Source organism: Pelmatolapia mariae, linkage group LG10_11 (assembly GCF_036321145.2).
Source record: "Pelmatolapia mariae isolate MD_Pm_ZW linkage group LG10_11, Pm_UMD_F_2, whole genome shotgun sequence".
Taxonomy (NCBI): Eukaryota; Metazoa; Chordata; class Actinopteri; order Cichliformes; family Cichlidae; genus Pelmatolapia; species Pelmatolapia mariae.
This window is the reverse complement of record NC_086236.1, coordinates 60033577-60050037: the sequence shown is the minus strand read 5'-3', so window position 1 is coordinate 60050037 and position 16461 is coordinate 60033577. Positions and strand designations below refer to the sequence as shown.

General features: G+C 39.4%; 2 protein-coding genes across 2 annotated transcripts; both read right to left on the bottom strand.

Annotated features, from left to right (window-relative positions):
- Window positions 1-3453: 3453 nt before the first annotated feature.
- Window positions 3454-8468, bottom strand: vamp1b (vesicle associated membrane protein 1b). Its single transcript, XM_063487570.1, has 6 exons — window positions 7909-8468; window positions 7705-7782; window positions 6548-6695; window positions 6201-6359; window positions 5732-5783; window positions 3454-5359 (listed from the first exon to the last, which is right to left on the bottom strand). Coding segments are annotated over exons 2-6 (378 nt in total). The 5' UTR covers window positions 7707-7782; window positions 7909-8468; the 3' UTR covers window positions 3454-5342.
- Window positions 8469-10029: 1561 nt separating this feature from the next.
- On the bottom strand, window positions 10030-15506 carry mrpl51 (mitochondrial ribosomal protein L51). The gene is made up of 4 exons (XM_063486717.1): window positions 15347-15506; window positions 15056-15158; window positions 10775-10882; window positions 10030-10414 (listed from the first exon to the last, which is right to left on the bottom strand). The coding sequence occupies exons 1-4, from the start codon at window positions 15422-15424 to the stop codon at window positions 10218-10220; spliced, it is 486 nt and encodes a 161-aa protein (XP_063342787.1). The 5' UTR covers window positions 15425-15506; the 3' UTR covers window positions 10030-10217.
- Window positions 15507-16461: the final 955 nt, after the last annotated feature.

Genomic DNA, 16461 nt, shown 5'->3' with positions numbered 1-16461 from the left:
GGAAAACTAATTAACAAATGGATATATCAAACCTGAATAAACAGTCAGAATTTTTACAGAAATATTACAGTTCAACTTTATAAATTTGATAATTTGTATTTTTAGAAAGCTTCCTGTAACATTCTTTATTCTCATGTACAGATCTTTAAATATGCATGCATGAATCCTCTGATATGCACAGTGGGGTTTTGAGACTTCACATTGTAATGTTCACATAGTTCCACAAATGTAAGCTGTGTTCAAGTGCTAGAGAAAACAACTGGTACATCTGGGCTTCCTGTGGATTCATATGTGTGCTTGTTTTAGTTGATTTTATTTACTAATTACAGACGCTATAAATTAGCCCATGAAAGCCAGTATATGGTTTAAATAAGCTGCTGCAACATGCTGGTTATTCTTCTGCTGGAACGGCTGCAGATGAGAGAACAGTTGGTTACATTGTAACCCAGGTTCTCTGAGTGGAGAAACTATCCCTTCAGGCTGCTCAGAAAGGCATTCCAATCAAGGTCAATTGTAAAAGTCACACAGACATAGTTTTTATAAAGCCAGTAGTATTCACATCATACTATGGATTATGTAGGGTGGAGAGACATCTCTATGGCTCGTCCTCTGAAGTGAATATATGCTGACAATTTCTTGTATATTTTGATTATATATGATTAAGTTGATATGGATAACAATCTAGGCTACTATATGGCATCTGTAATTGGTAAATGTATGTTTCCTAGTCCAGTGTAATGAGCTGTTCTGTTTATTTATGTATGGATCAAACACCCAAGTACTGAAAATTTTAATCATTGTGCACATTTGTAAATCTTAATTTACGGTTCATTTACATATAATTTGTAAACATTTGGGACAAATTTTGCTCCGTACAAAAATCTTTTTTGAGGGGTGAAAGCTATGCATATGGTAACTGATTTATTTATGACATAGCTGTGAAATTGCTATACATGATACATTTTTTGTTTATTATTTTTAATACTAACCTATTTTTGCACTATGCAAGTTTGAAGCTTGCAATATGCTAAATTGCATTAAAACCCACAGATCACATCCCAAACTATGTTATTCACCAACAGTACAAATTTTATTCATATAAGATAACACTGCAATTATACAGAAGCACACTCCCTTACATGGAATTATTCCCTTCACAGCTTTCAGTATGTTTGTTGTCAAGGGGCCTGCTGTTTGCAGGTAGAAAATAATGGTGTGTAGAGGCAGTGGGCATTTTCATCTTCTGCAGACATGAAAGGTCCACACGATTTGTATTTGAAAGCAGCTAATAGCGCAATTGCACTATGAGTATTTATTACCTGAGACATGGTCTCTGTAATATTTTTGTAAACTATTTACTTTGTGTTTTTTCCCAGGAGCCCACAAAGGTCCAGAATTTTTTTTTTTTTTTTTTTAAAAAGAGCAACAATATTGAAAGCACCTTAAATGAGCATAAAAGTTTTTTTCCTTGAATGTAAAATTATGCTTTGAGTATTTAGGGCTTATTTTGACTTTTTTTTTAATCAATATAAAGCTGGAAAAGGGTTGTGTTTTTTTTTCTGTGTCTCTACTGAAAAATTGGTATGACTATTTAAACACTCTCAGCCTCTTAAATCCTGCTTACCAGCTGAATTTACTGTACATTCAATAATTTTGAAGCCTGGCAGAACTTTGTTTTATATTCTAGTGGAGATCCTGATGCTCCCTGTGACGTTTAAGGAGGATGGAGTGATGCTGCCATACAAGCCTTAGTTTGAGTGTGTGACTTGGTGTGTAACTTCAGTGAAAGATGGTACATAGACCCAATAAATGTAGATTATTATACTTAAAGTGGGAATTTGAGAAGGTTTTTGTTATACTTGTTATTTTTGGTACTATATATATATATTTGTTTTATCTCTCTGTTTTTGTATGATTTTATTTTGTTGTACCTGTAATACTGAAGGATTATGTGACACTGTGACAATGGTTAAGGCATTTTCGTTGATCAATCTTTGTACATTGTGAAATTGTTTGAAGTCATACTGGGACATCAAAAAAATACAACATCTAAAAGGTTCATGTTGTTCATAATTTAATTCAAAATGCTAAACACTCATATCCTTTACCACGAATGACTGCATCGATGTGGACGTGATCAGCTTCTGCCACTAGTGAAGCAGATTATTTTGATGTCAGCCTTCAGCTTGTCTGTATATTTGGCTCAGATGTTTATCTTCAACTTAACAATACTCCATAGATTTTCTGTGGGGTTCAGGTCAGGCAGGTTGGTCAACAAACCATTTTGTTGTAGTTTTGGTACTGTGGGAGGCTGCAAAGTCCTATTGGACAAGAGAAAAGGCATGTCTATAAAGCCTCAGTTCAATTCAACTTTATTTTTATAGCACCAAATTACAACAAAAGCATTTCAAGGTGCTTTATGTTGTAAGGTAAATTCTCTTCTGTTTATCCTTGTCAGAATTGCGGGGAGGCTGGAGCCTTTTCAGCTGCCATAGATGTAGGATACAGCCTGGACAGGTCGTCAGTCTGTTCCAGGGCTAACATGGAAAGACCATTTACACTCACACCTATGAATTTAGAATCACCAAATTAACCTAACCCCAGTAATTACATGTCTTTGGACTGTGGGAGGAAGCCACGTGGGAGAATCCTCATAAACAGAGAGAGAACATGCAAACTCCACGCAGAAGGTCCCCGGTCAGATAGTGGACTCAAACCCAGATCCTGTGAGGCAAGTGTTAAAGAACTGGAAAATTGACTTTCATCTGACAAGAGGACTTTGGACCACGGAGCAACAGTACATTTCTTCTCTTTTTCTCAGAAGACCAAAAAAAAAAAAAACTTCTGACATTGTAACTCATTTCCTAAAGACATCTGTGCGTGGTGACAGAGACCTCCATCCACTCCTTGTGAAGCTCTTGCAGGTTTTTGAACCAACTTTTCTTAACAAACCTGGAGTCACCTCTGTCGCTTTTGCCACAATTTTCCCTTGCAGTCAATTTTCTATAAAGAGGCTTCTTTATAGCACTGTTTGAACAGCCAGCCTTTTCAGCAGCTACATCTTGTGGCTTGCCCTCCATATGGAGGCTGCTCATGATCATCATCTGGACAACAATCAAGCCAGCAATCTTCCCCATGACTGTGGTTGTGTGTATTGAACTAGAGCAAAAGATACATATTATTTGGAGTATACTGTGTAACTAATAATTTACTCAAACTCTAAATGAAATATTCTAATAATTTGTGAAACTGGATTTCTGATTTTTGAGTCCTAAACATCAAAAGTAAAACGACAAAGGCTTGGAATATTACAATTAATGTAAAATATATAAAGAAATTAAATTATGAAAATTTTTATTTTATTGAGGAAAAAACTTTTCATGATATTATTTTTGTTTTTTAGATGCCATAACATAACCAAAGGATATAATCAAAGTCAGTATGTAGTCAGTTCATGATTTCTTTATTGGCATCAGCAAAAAGTGGTAAACATGCATTTGTTCTAAATCCAGTTGCATCTCTTCCAGTAGTTCCAAGTTGTAAATCACAAAACATCTTCTCATGTCCCATGTTAATTATCTAATAATATTACTGCACAGTATCATTAGATAATTTTGGCTAACCGCTACAATTATGCATAAATGCCCTTTGCGTTTTATCAACCCTGAATATCAGTCCAAAGTAAGGAAAATAAACTTCATATCCTATAGCCCCTCAAAAAACTTGAAAGAATTTATAAACCTGTTTTCAGGAGCGTAAACTGACAGATGTGTACTATGGTTCTACTCATACAACACGAATAATACTAAGTTTTCATTTTTCACTATAGTAGCAGTTTGTTTGCAGTCTCTGGATATTATTTTACTGTCCAACGCAAGTGATCTTAACAAAATGTTGGCAAACTCTTGAGCATTGTTGCATTGCATAAGCAGTAATTATCAGATCAGAAAGACATTGTACATAGGTCCTTTAAACCACTAAGAAAAAAAATGTACAGTCGGCAGTAAGGTTCAGAAATGGCAGATACACAGGTTACACAAAAAGGCAAAACTACGGACACCGTTTGCCATGCAGGTTAGAAACAAACGCTTCACACTGGCCGTTATCATACTGCCGGTGACAGATGGGTGCTTTTATGTGAGTCAGCAGTGACGGTGGGACGGCCAGGTGGCTCAGGGTTTCCAAAACCATATCCTCTCTCCTCTTTTCCTGCTTTCTGAACAACTTAAACAACAATTAAACACTTTGACAGCACAACTCTCAAAATAACTGTGTCTCTACCTGTTTGAAATGTGGCGCTACACATTCATCTGTCTATGGCTGGGACTCTCTGCAAATCAGAATTAAGAGGCCTTCCTCTGGACTGAAGCAGTTAGTTCATGTATTCATTAGATTGTCTGTAAATGCCTGCTCGTGTGACTTAATTGCTGTGCATATCATTACTAAAATGCCACCTCTATGCCTGTGGTATAAACACTCTGGTTTTTCAGTCCGGATTTAAATTTTTACCTATTTATGCAGTAGAAATGTGTTGCAGTACTCCTACTACCTTTCCCTGAATCACTTCCTCCTTTCCTAAACTCTCACACAGTCTCTTTCCCTATTTTGCATTTCTCTTTTCTTGTTATCACTGGAGGTTGCAGAAAAAAAAGACTTAAGTGAGTGAAAGTTAGACAGGAAAGGGAAAAAAATACCAATCAAAGCCTACCAGGTAAAAGTGGAAGAAAGCTTTTAGCTACAATGCTTTGGATCACAGATACACACAAGCACAAACAACAGAAACTAGCATAATCTTAATCTAACATGACCTTGTGTTAGTAAGTAGCAACTGTGGAAGCAGCAGACAGAAGATGTGTGTTAGTTATGCATGTCAGTATCAATTTACAAATGTCGAACTCTCAAAAAAACATCATATGAATAAGCTTTGGCGTACTCGGTGTAGAAAGACTGCAAACTCTTCTGTACACCCCCCACCAGCGTGCTTAGCCCCACGTGTTCTCCCTCTACCTTCTTTCCTTTTCTTCCTTCCTTCCTCTTTTGACTCTGCCTGCTGTGTCCTTCAATAATACATGAGGTGCAGAGGCAGCGGAGAGTGAGCAAGAGTTCAAGTCAAAACAGTGGAAGAAAGCAGCAAGGAAAGGGAGGGAAAGAGGACGAAGAGAGCAGAGACATCTATAAACACTAATGTAATGTTTAAGTGCAAGATGGTTTGATGGAAGACTGTGTGAAGAGAAGAAGGAGAGGACTGACAAAATTGAGGAGCAGTGCTTGGGTTTCTTTTTTTGCCTCTCCCCTCTCATATTATCCTCAAGTCCATATTCATCTGTACTGATGAGCTGAGCTCAGTGGAAGAAGTATACTGTGAATTAAAGAGAGAGGGAAAGAAGTAATTAATTTAATGGGTCTGGCAACACATCATTAAAACTAAACAGGCAGAGGACACACTGACCTCTCCTTATGTAGGAATGTGGGGTTGTTAAAGCCGAAATAATATTATGCCGGTGTTGTCTTATATGTATAATATTGATGGGTTGTTTTTTTTTACATTAATAAAAAACCCCATCAGTATCAGTTCTAACACTGATGTATTAGTGATTTCTAAATTTCTCACGTGTGCATGTGGAAATAGCCATGCTGAGTGGGAAGTCGACACATGATGATTATCTACATTTTGAAAGTAATCAGTTAATTGTGGAAATTTTTGCATCGGTGTCAGAATGAAACTACTTACAGAATATGATTCCAACCACAATAACTCCAATGATACCCATCATGATCATCATCTGAAAAAAAAAGATGAAAATTTTAGACTTCATCCTTTTACAGAAGAATACACGAAGCTGTGTTTTTAGGGTTTCACTATGTTCAAACAGAATAGAGACCGATCTGAACCACAAAACAAAACAATCATGACACTTAAAAGGCTCTTTGTGTTTGTTGTGGCTTAGTTATACAATCCCCTCAGTGTTTAGAGTGAAAACTCCACAATAGCAGATGCCTTTCTCCCATTTTCCCTGAGGTATCACTTCAGTGCTCTACAGCAGCTCATTAACAAATTCCCACGTAGTCCTCTATTCATACTAAATCTCTGCGTGCCTGAACACATACTAATAGGAATTTGTTAATTCTGAGTCAGACGATACCATAAGTTTCTTTCTGTTTTACCAATCTGTGTAAAGGAGCCACAGTAATGTGCCCACCTTGCAGTTCTTCCACCAGTACTTGTTTTTTAGCTTGGCTGCGCAGCTTTCAAACTGGGAGGCTCCAGCTTGGAGAGCGTCCGCTCTGTCATCCAGCTCTGAAAGCTTCTGGTCCCTTTCCAAAACCTTGTCCACATTCACCCGCATGATATCCACCACCTAGACCAATCCAGCAAGGATGAGAGTGCATTTTTTTTTTGTTGGGGGGGGTTAGTAAAGGAGGAAAATAGATGTGAATGTCATTTTCGTAAGTGGTAATTCTTCTGCAGTTTGTAGCTCATGCATATTTTACATCAGTGACTTTCTACACAGAATGCATTCCGACCCAGAAGCTCAGAACAGCTCACCTCTTCCACTTGGGCCTGAGTCTGTTGTAGCCTGCGGTTGCTGCTGGTATTGGGAGGGCCAGGAGGTGCGCCAGCTGGGGCTCCATCTGCGCCAGGGGCACCTGGAGCTCCAGGAGCTCCAGCTGGTGGGGCAGCATCTGGGGCAGACCTGACCAAGCACAACAATGAGAGTTTTGTGAGAGAAAGAATTGGATGAAGTCAGAACATTTCACATAGGTTTCTATAAAAATCTGAAAAGAAACTTGAAATATGCTGAGAAGGAAAAATGCCCTGTCTAAAGGCTTGTAAGAGTCAAGAGTGTAATTTGCAGGAAGGGAACCTCCAAAAAGCAAAAGTAGGCAGAGATGTTAGCAAGAAATGAGGAACTAATGGGTCAGTGAGAAAGGGGTGCATAAGAGAGAGTGGGGGAGATGTTTTTAAAAAAAAAGCTATGTAGGCCACAGGATGGCGGTGGATGAGTAAAGAGAGAGAACATTTTGGGGAGGAAGAAAAAGAGAAGGCAGATGTTGCTCATGATGGATTACACAGAGATGGGTGGAAGTGAAAAGAAAAGGTGAGGCAGAACTGAGGAAACGGTTAATCCAGCAGGAGGGGAGAGGAAGGAGAATTAAACCTGAGCAAAAAACCTCTGCAGAGGCAGCTGCCCGACAGTTTAATATATGATAAACTAACTCCTGCAGGATGAAAATTTACAATATTTTTAAGAGAAATTCTGCATTAAGGAAGCTACTGATAACACAGTTTCCTTTAAAAATTCATGTTTTATAGCATTAAACAGGTGATGACCCCCGAGTCCCACAAAAACCTTCTAACTCATCCAGCACCACAAAACACTCTGCTTTCTATTAAATCTGATACAAAAACATCCAAAACAACTCATTCAGCCCCGTCTCGGGCTTTGTATGAGACAGAAGTCAACCTCTGAATACATAATTCAGCGAAGCAGTAATGGAATATTTTCGCTTGCGTCAGCAAAAACCCTTCAAGCTGAAAGTAAATCACCTCACTTCGGACCGCCAGTGGAAGAAAATAAAGAAATGAACACGTTTCAATGTGGGTTCATCCGCCACCACATATTAGATATCTGATTTTGTTGGTTTTTTTCTTTTCTTTTCATTTTTTTAAGAGCGCAATGGAAAAGCCGCATTAATACTCACATCTTCTATGCAGCTGTTTGAACTGACTCACGGGCAGCGGAGGAGGGGTGACTGGCTGTGAGGCAGGAGAAGGAGGGTCTGAAGTACAACGCGAGAGAGAAAAAAACCCCAAAAAGATTACAGAAGAGACGAAAAAGCGGAGGCACGTGTGCAAAGGAAAGTCCAGATGCTTAATTAGTAAACAGACTGAAGTGGCGCACTGACAGTAAACTGAGGCGGAGGCTCTTGGCGCAGTGGAGCCGATCTTCTAGCGATGCTTTTATACTGCAAGCCGTCACCAAAAGTACTGCAATACTGAGACACGTATACAGGTCGGGTGATAATTCACTGTGTGACCAGATTAGTGGGCTGGGAGTGAAAAAGGAGCGATGCCAGCTCAGGAAGGAAGTACTTCCAAATTATAATCCATGCAAAAGAAATCCACGGATGTTTGGATTCTTGCAGAGCTGCATCCGGCTCCTCCAAGTGATGCTCCCCTCCTGGATCCTGAGACGCAGCACTGATTGGCTGGTTGTTGAGTTGCCTCTTCTGAAAGCTACTGACAGAATACCTGCGATTGAAATAAAAATAATAATAATAATAATAACAATAAAGGGGGGAAAGTGCAGTCACGGGAAATCTGTCGTCTCTGATTGCCTCCTTCACTCTCTCTCTCACTGCGCGCTGTGTGCGAGGTGCGCTAGTTTTGTCCGTGCAAAGTGGCTCTGTGGGCAACTGCAATAATGCGTCTCTGCTCCTGCCTTCACCACTTGGACTCGTAACGACAGTGCGGCACCCCCTCCCCTCCTCACCCTCCTTCCCTCTCTCTCCCCTCACACTTTGCAGTACTGCAGCTCTGTGTCGGATAGGGCGGCGGGACGACACTGCGGTACCGTGAATGCCTACAGAGTGTTGACTCGACTGTTTCCTCCCTGGCCTGGGATTCTCCCAGCTCCCTCCTCTTTCTAATCCTGTATCGCATTTCCCTTTGCAATGGCTTTCGTTTGAAAACTAATGGAGTCCTACATCTGAGCCTACCTCTACTATGCTTATATTTTGAATCAACTCTTATGCATATTAAAGTGAGCGGAGTTAGAAAAAGCCTCATGGGAAATAAAAGAGGTCAGTAGAGCAATGAAGTGAAACATACTAGAATGTGACGCTCTTCAGGTGTTAAAAAGAAAATTACAGATAAGCAGTATGTCCAAATGGTCTTGTTTAGGATGTCACATTTAGTCTCATTGAGGAATTTTCCCTTTTCAGGGTTCCTTACGATAGCTTGCATTTGTCTGAGCTGCAAGAACAGCTTTGAAGAGTTTATTCAAAATTTGATGACGTATATGGAGAAAAGTTAAGAAGTAATCTGTTTTGCAAATACATTTGCTTTTTGTCCCCTGACACTATGGAGACAGATGTTTTTGCACACTGGGGAAGTGCTTTCCCTGTTTTAACACAAGTGCCTGCATGAAGAACTTCACCTGCACTGAGCCTCCACCTCCACCCTATCAAACACCCTGGGAGTGAACTGGAGTGTGGGAAAAAGGTTGAACACCAATGAGCGAGCTCAGCAGTGCTCTGGAGTAGGAGAAAATTGCTGCATGCAGAGTCCACTGTCTCACTGAAAATCTTCTCAGACAATGGAGTCCCATTAGTCTCGAAATGGTAGATCATGTGCATTATATTTAGCCATTTCCATTGTTTAAGACATAACATTAAAACCATCTGCCTAATATTTGATCCTAAAAAAAAAAAAAAACCCCACCAACCCCACAGAAACTCTGAGGCTGTCCTTTGGCTTCTGTGAAACCTGTATTGGATTAGCTTGGGGGAGTTTGGGAAGCAAGGTTGCAGGGCACACTGACACTTCTATTGTGGAGGACCTTGGCTACAAGCTTGGTTTGTAACAATGTAATACCTTCTGTGGCACATGCCAAAGTAACATCATAGTACAATCAGGACCCAAACTTACCCATCAGCTTACTGCAATAACGAGATGATCAACAGGCGAGGCAAATGTATTCACACAGCACCTTACAAAGACTACAGTCATTCAAGGTCCTTTACAAGGTCAAACTATTACTCACCTCACTTGATAAAAGTTAAAGCTCTGAAAGTTTCTCAGACCTCAAACTAACTCAAGAAACCCTCCAAATGATTTTTGTATTAAACGTCTGAATTTATCAGTTACTTCAACAGGTCATTTCATCCTGAGCTTTTTCTGACTTTTGCACTACAGCCTATTTTCATGAAGTAATCCCATGATATAATTTTTAATTACAGACTGACTAGTTCAGCTTTATCTGAATGTTCGTTGGGTCTCGAGGAATAAAAAGCCACAAATTCCAGTCCATTTATAATTTATTTTCAGGTTTTAGTAGCATTTATTTTGAATCAGTTACTGATAAGAAATGAATAAAGCACATTCAGTCTGAAACACACAATAACCTAGAAAAATGGAAACAGAGCACAGTGACAGCATGAAATCACACCAACAGACTGACACAGTCCTTGGCTGCTCTGCACTTTGTTCAGCATTAGCGATGTTTGCCAGTGCGGTTGAAGCGTCTATAGAGGAAGCGTATCCTCTTTTCCAAGTTGTGCCTGTCCTGAGTCATCATTCTGTCTCCCACCATCTTCTTTTTTCTAATTGCCCGCTGCAGTTCATTACCTTTGAAAGCTTTCAGCCAGCAGGGGGCCACGATTAGGTCTTTAGGATGAGCTTTAAAGTCCCCTGCACAAAGAGCACGAAGAGAGAGAGACAGTTTATGTGAAAGAAAGAAAAAAGTGTGCTGTGGGAGAGGCAAAATTGGTAAAATGAACAGCAAAGCAAGGCACCATATCAGATTAAATGTCTGATCATCATAGATTTGTTCACCTACGCTCATACCCAGCTTATCTTTTCACACCATCTCCTGCCAATTTACTGTGCGGATGTTGAGAATACTGTAAGACTGTATGCGCGCACACACACAGATTGTCAGTCCTTAAAACAAGTTAAGTTACTCATTATGACTTAGAAACAGCAAACTAACCATCCAACATAGTTGTACAGTACATCCTCTTAATTTTCTTGGATGCTGAGGACACTCACCCAAGATTCCTATGTTATCATAAACTCCATACATGCTCCTCTTCTCAGTCCATCTGTCCACCTTTTTCGGCTGAGGGATGGCGTGCATCCTGATCTGACAGCATGTACCTGAAAACAGCACACAGTAGCACAAAGTGCTTGTTTACATTTGGGGAAAATAGTCGAGTTTGTTCTCTATACAATTTGCAGATTATTCGATGTACTCATTCACATTAAATTATTCAAATCAAAGGTATCAAATACAAAAGCTAATGTACACTTTATGCACTATATTGTTCACAGACTCAATGAATCAGGATATATATGGCTCCATACATACAGTACAAATGTACAAATAAACACATAACATTTCTTCTACTCTCAGACAATTAAATTATTTGAAAATATTTAACATCCAGGTTCCCAGAAATGTATAAGAATAACTGTACCAGGTAGCCATATTGGAACAGATGTTTACTAATGACTCAATAGATACCAGAGAAGCTTTGTAAACACACTCGTGGGAAAAGCGTGATTCATGCACCGCAGGTCCTGGGTGGTTTGAGTTTGTTCTGTTTCTTGTTGAGGAAAATATAACTGTTGTTCTTGACAGCAGAGGTCGCTCACGACTTCAATTTCTATGTAAACCAAATTTTTTGTCTTGTTTATTTGGTAATGTGTAATTGCTTCGAGCTTTAAAAAGGTCGTGTTCATATTGTGCTGGTCTGACTTGTGGACGACATTTAAATGATGTGAACATGTGTGACTTTATTTGAACAAATAAAATAGGCAGTGCAAAGAATAAGCAAGTCGTCTTTTTGGAGTCCACATAAATGTTTTTACACAAAATATCAGACGCGACAAATGCTCATATAAAAACATGTTGGAATGTGGAATGTTCAGTGAAACAGGCAAATAGAGCAGATATTCCTTTTACTATCTCATCTTTAAGTTATCTTAATTATATCCTACAAGTGTCTAACTGTTCCCGGTGAACATTTCATCTTGATATTGAATGGAATATGCTAAAACATTATGTGTTTGTCGGGCAGTGTAGGCTCGTTACTACTGAGCTGAGAGCGACTAAAAAGTGAGAATGGAGGGAATGATTCATGAATATCCATCACAGCAAGCATCAGCATCATAGCTTCAATGTCCTCTTTCTCACAACTGACGATGATGTTGATGATCATGAGAGGTAGTGGCGTTAACTAGTGGTTGTAAACACAACTAACTGGCAGTGACGGAGTGATGACAGGGTGGCTTGGGGTTGCAGTTTTGCCGCCTTAGCTTCAAAGAAACAACTCGGGCTTCCGTAAATGACACTGAAGATATTTCTGAACAACAAACACTCGCTGTGGAGAAAATGTTTAAAAAAAAAAAAAAATGTATGTATATTAGGGCTGCACGATTAATCGTTAGAAAATCGCGATCTCGATTCATACTTATGTGCGATCTCATTTCCAAATGACAACGATCTAAAAAAAAAAAAAAAAAAAAGAAAGAAAGAAAGAAAGAAAGAAAGAAAGAAAGACGACGATGATTGTACCGCATTTTGATCCGGGACATAATCTGCATGAAAACAAGCGCTCACTCTTCCTGCTCAACAAATGACAAGGGCGGAGCCTTATACCACGTGATACAGAAGCTGTGCCGTGATGCTCAAATTGGCAGGAAAAAAACAACGGAGAACACGTCAGGGGTGACGAGAAAGTGACAGGAGAAAATTTGTCCCGGTCAACCACCCAAACATCAATAACGGGAACCTTATACAGCGCTTCCCTATACACGTCGAACTCCCGCAGGCACAAAGAAATTACTTACTTATCACCTGACCAAAGATATGGCTCCCATCAACACTGTGCAAAACGAGGGATTTAGGAAAATGATCAACACCCTAGACCAGGGGTCGGCAACCTGCGGCTCCGGAGCCGCATGCGGATCTTTAGTCCTTCTACGGCTCCGCATGGTTTGGGGAAATAAATAATTTTTTGTAAGTAATTAGCTAAAGTCTACTTTATTTATGTTAGTTCTTTTTTTAACTCGTAGTTCTAAATTGGAAGATTATTGTGATATTGAAATATAAATATAAAATTATATTGTATTAGTTTTTGATCGATCAAAATAAGCGTCACACTTGCGGAAGCCGATATACCCGCCGAAACGCCGTGCGAGACTTTCAACCCCAGGAAGGCCAATTATGGATCTTCGGATCCACATTATGTCAGCAGCTGTTCTCCAAAAACAAACACGTTCACCCCTCACAGACGACAGCTTACAGTCGTGCGTAAAGATGAAAGTGACTTCGTACAGCCCCGATCGTACAGCAGACGCTGTGCGCAGAGGTTCAGGAGCGGAAGTCCCATTGTAAACATATCACGGGAGACCCGACTATGTTTCCATGAACACGCTTTTCAGCATCTTTTTATTGACCACTTTTCACACACGGTTGCTTTACGCATACAGCCGGTGTTAAAGCTCGCAGCCCGACACACACCAACACAACAGCATAGGTGGCACAGATGTTAAGGCGGCGAGGCGTGATTGCGGGTACCGCTAAGGTGCGTCCGCCTCCCCTGCAGCGGCGCTGCAGTCCACGCCCCGCCACACACATTAACCAGGTAAAATACATACTTAGGCGGAATTTTGCAAAGTTCAAAATGTGTTAATTACATAAATAAAATGTAATTTTCTCTGTAGCACTTCATGCATTTAGGCAACACACCTTAGTTGTTCACACAAAGCATAAAGGTAAAAAAAACCCCCAATGTATACAGTGTTATGTTCATTTTAGATGTCAAAAAGTATTTGCGGCTCCCAGAGTTTTCTTTTGCGTGGAAATCGCGTCCAAATGGCTCTTTGGGTGTTAAAGGTTGCTGACCCCTGCCCTAGACAAACGCTACACAGTGCCCTCCCGCAACTATTTTTCTATTGTTGCACTACCTGCTCTATGCACGCACTGTCGAGCAACGGTGGAGACGGAATTTCAAGCAGTACAACATTTTGCGGCAACAACAAAATGTGAGGCATTTATTGTTTTTATGTTTATTTATTGTTTTTATGTTCAGTTTCAACTGTTACGAAGTTGATGTGCAGTTAATAAGTGCAATAAATATTTATATTGGAAAAGAAAATCGTGAGAGAATCGTGATCTCAATTCTAAGCAAAAAAATCGTGATTCTCATTTTATGCAAAATCGTGCAGCCCTAATGTGTGTGTATATATACATATATACATATATATATATATATATATATATATATATATATATACACACACACACACACACAGTTTTGGACTATTGGACAATTTCTGGTCTTCTTTAATTTTATGCTAACTGTGCATACTTAGTACTTTTTACCTTACACTGGAACATATTACACTAACAGTGTAAAGAGTGATATATAAAATCCAGTCTGTGCACTACTCTCAAAAACAGTGCTTAAATGAGGCCAGCCTACATTAAAACTACCCTGCATTTGGAGAAAAAAATATAAACAAAAATCAGTCAAACTTATAACTCTTAAAATGCCTTAAAAAAAAAGTTCAATTCACGTTACCATAATTTAACCCAAACAACAGAAATGCCTCCCCCTTTTAACCCCTACTCCCATTTTTTGGGTGAAATTACAGTGAAATTCCCACTCAAATCAAATTTTGAGAGGTAATGCACTGACTGGACAAAAATCCCCCTTTTTCTGATTTATCAAGCTGTCTTAACTCTTTGCCCCACACTTGTATGTGTTTTGAATCACATATATACACACATAAAATAAAAGATGAGGTTTAATAACCTTTAAAATGTGTTCCAGGTTTTTCTAATGAATAGCCCTAGTAATACCACGTAGGAAGAGATTAACCCCACTAACTTCTGATGGTCATTTTGTTCAGGAAGCAGGCCTGATATATGACAGAAACCGCTCGGTTCAGAAAGGAGAAACAGGGCTAATAGGGGTCCAAGGAGGGAAGAGTTAAAATTCCTATACAACTTTGAAAGCTTGATTTCATGAGATCCCATCCCTAAGATAGTTTGAGTCTCACTTGTTTTTTGTTATTGAAATCAAGAAAATGCATGCAGGCATATGCAGAATGTCACACTCACACCGACATTCGTACAAACATGTTTTAATCTGCGCTAAGTGCATTCTGTCTTATTTCCAAGGATACTTTGGCCGAAGCAATCAGGGGTCAAACCAGAAATCTTCCGAGTAGTAGACGACTTGCTTTACTTCCCGAGTAACAATACTAAGTCCGGACCGGTTCAGGTTACCAGTTGCTACTGGAACCAGTGAGACAACTCACCTGTAGAAATGGTCCTGACTGTGTGCAGCAGCGTCCCAGCAGACTGACAGTAGGACGCCCCAGCTCTCAGAAGACCTCCCAGCAGAGACATGTCCACAGTTTTCTGCCAGAAGTTGTTAAAAGATCATTTAGATGAAACCTGAAGTCAACGCTCATAAAATTCAGTGTATTTTTTAAAGTTTACTTTTCCTTCTTTAAACACGGCATCAGTTTCTTTAACCATCTTTACGGTGACCCTTAGCTTTAGCTTCAGCTAGCACATTACATCGAAGTCAGTGTTTCGACCATTACCTGTTTCCACGCGTGTTCAGAATCTTGTGCCACTCGAGTCCTTTGTTTATATCGCAGCCAAGGATCACTTACGAACATGTAACGCTTTAAAATGTTTGTTTTTCACGCTTCGACATGCTCTGTGTGGCGGCTTCCATCTTTACTCTGTGTCCCATAATTCAACGCGGCAGTACCGTGTTGTCTGTAGAGAAGCGCAAAGGAAGAGTTTTATTATTGTCTTTGCAACTTTTTACTACGAATTTTACCCAGTAGGGGGAGATAGGCCTGTCAATACCCGAGTAAATAGGTAAGTTAAGTTTATTTAAAGCGCTTTATACAGAAAACTGGGAATAATCACAATAAAAAAGAACATTAAAGCTGTTAAATGTAATAGAGAATTAAAAAACAGTTATAAAAATAATAACAAAAGAACATCAATAGAAGGCCTGGCCAAGCCTAGTTCTTAAAGGAGTCCACAGAGCTTTAAATCTTTTAATATATCTAAATGCAGTTTTCAACTAAAAGACAAATGCCAGGTGAGGAGAAATCAGAAATTGGAGAGAATGGCACTCATTAGGATTTAGTTATGTGAAATGTGTTTAACATCTGTTGTATCTACTTTTCGAACAAACCAGAATAAAACTGAATGCCTTTATTTGTGTTTCTACAGACAATGAGCGTCTTCCTGAGCCATGCACAGTTGAGACACATTAAGCAGAAAAACTTCAAGCAACTTCTAAAAAAGCCTTGCTTTAACAAAATTAAAAAATATATAAACGAATCTAGGGATATAAATTAGAAAAATAGGACAGTTATAAGTTAAAATCCACACACACCATACACATTTATGAATTACAAGAAACATGCACACAAATATCTCTTGTGCAGTCCCTAGTGATATTGCACAAGGATGCTGTGCGTGGCGGCGGTGTGCAATGTAATGCAGACCTTTATTAATCTATAGCCCCATCCGAGTGGCAACAGAAGGAAAAGGTGGTTGTCAGTATGAGAAGAGTCCTTGTTGTTGTTTGTGGCACGACTTGTAGCTGTACTTGTAGCTGAATGACAGTGGTTTTCTTTTCTGATGTTTTGTTTCTGTCAAGAGCCTTTTTGTCATCTCCAGTGCAGATAGTATT

Bases quoted from the DNA above. Each gene is read 5' to 3' on its own strand.
- vamp1b (XM_063487570.1), bottom strand. The intron at 6,360-6,547 runs GTGAGCTGTTCT...GGATTGGTCTAG, and splicing joins CTCAGGCCCAAGTGGAAGAG to GTGGTGGATATCATGCGGGT. The intron at 5,784-6,200 runs GTGGGCACATTA...TTTTTTTTTCAG, and splicing joins ACTGGTGGAAGAACTGCAAG to ATGATGATCATGATGGGTAT.
- mrpl51 (XM_063486717.1), bottom strand. From the start codon at position 15,424: ATGTTCGTAAGTGATCCTTGGCTGCGATATAAACAAAGGACTCGAGTG. The intron at 15,159-15,346 runs GTAATGGTCGAA...AACTTCTGGCAG, and splicing joins CTGAACACGCGTGGAAACAG to AAAACTGTGGACATGTCTCT. The intron at 10,415-10,774 runs GTGAGTGTCCTC...CTCTTTGTGCAG, and splicing joins TGATAACATAGGAATCTTGG to GGGACTTTAAAGCTCATCCT.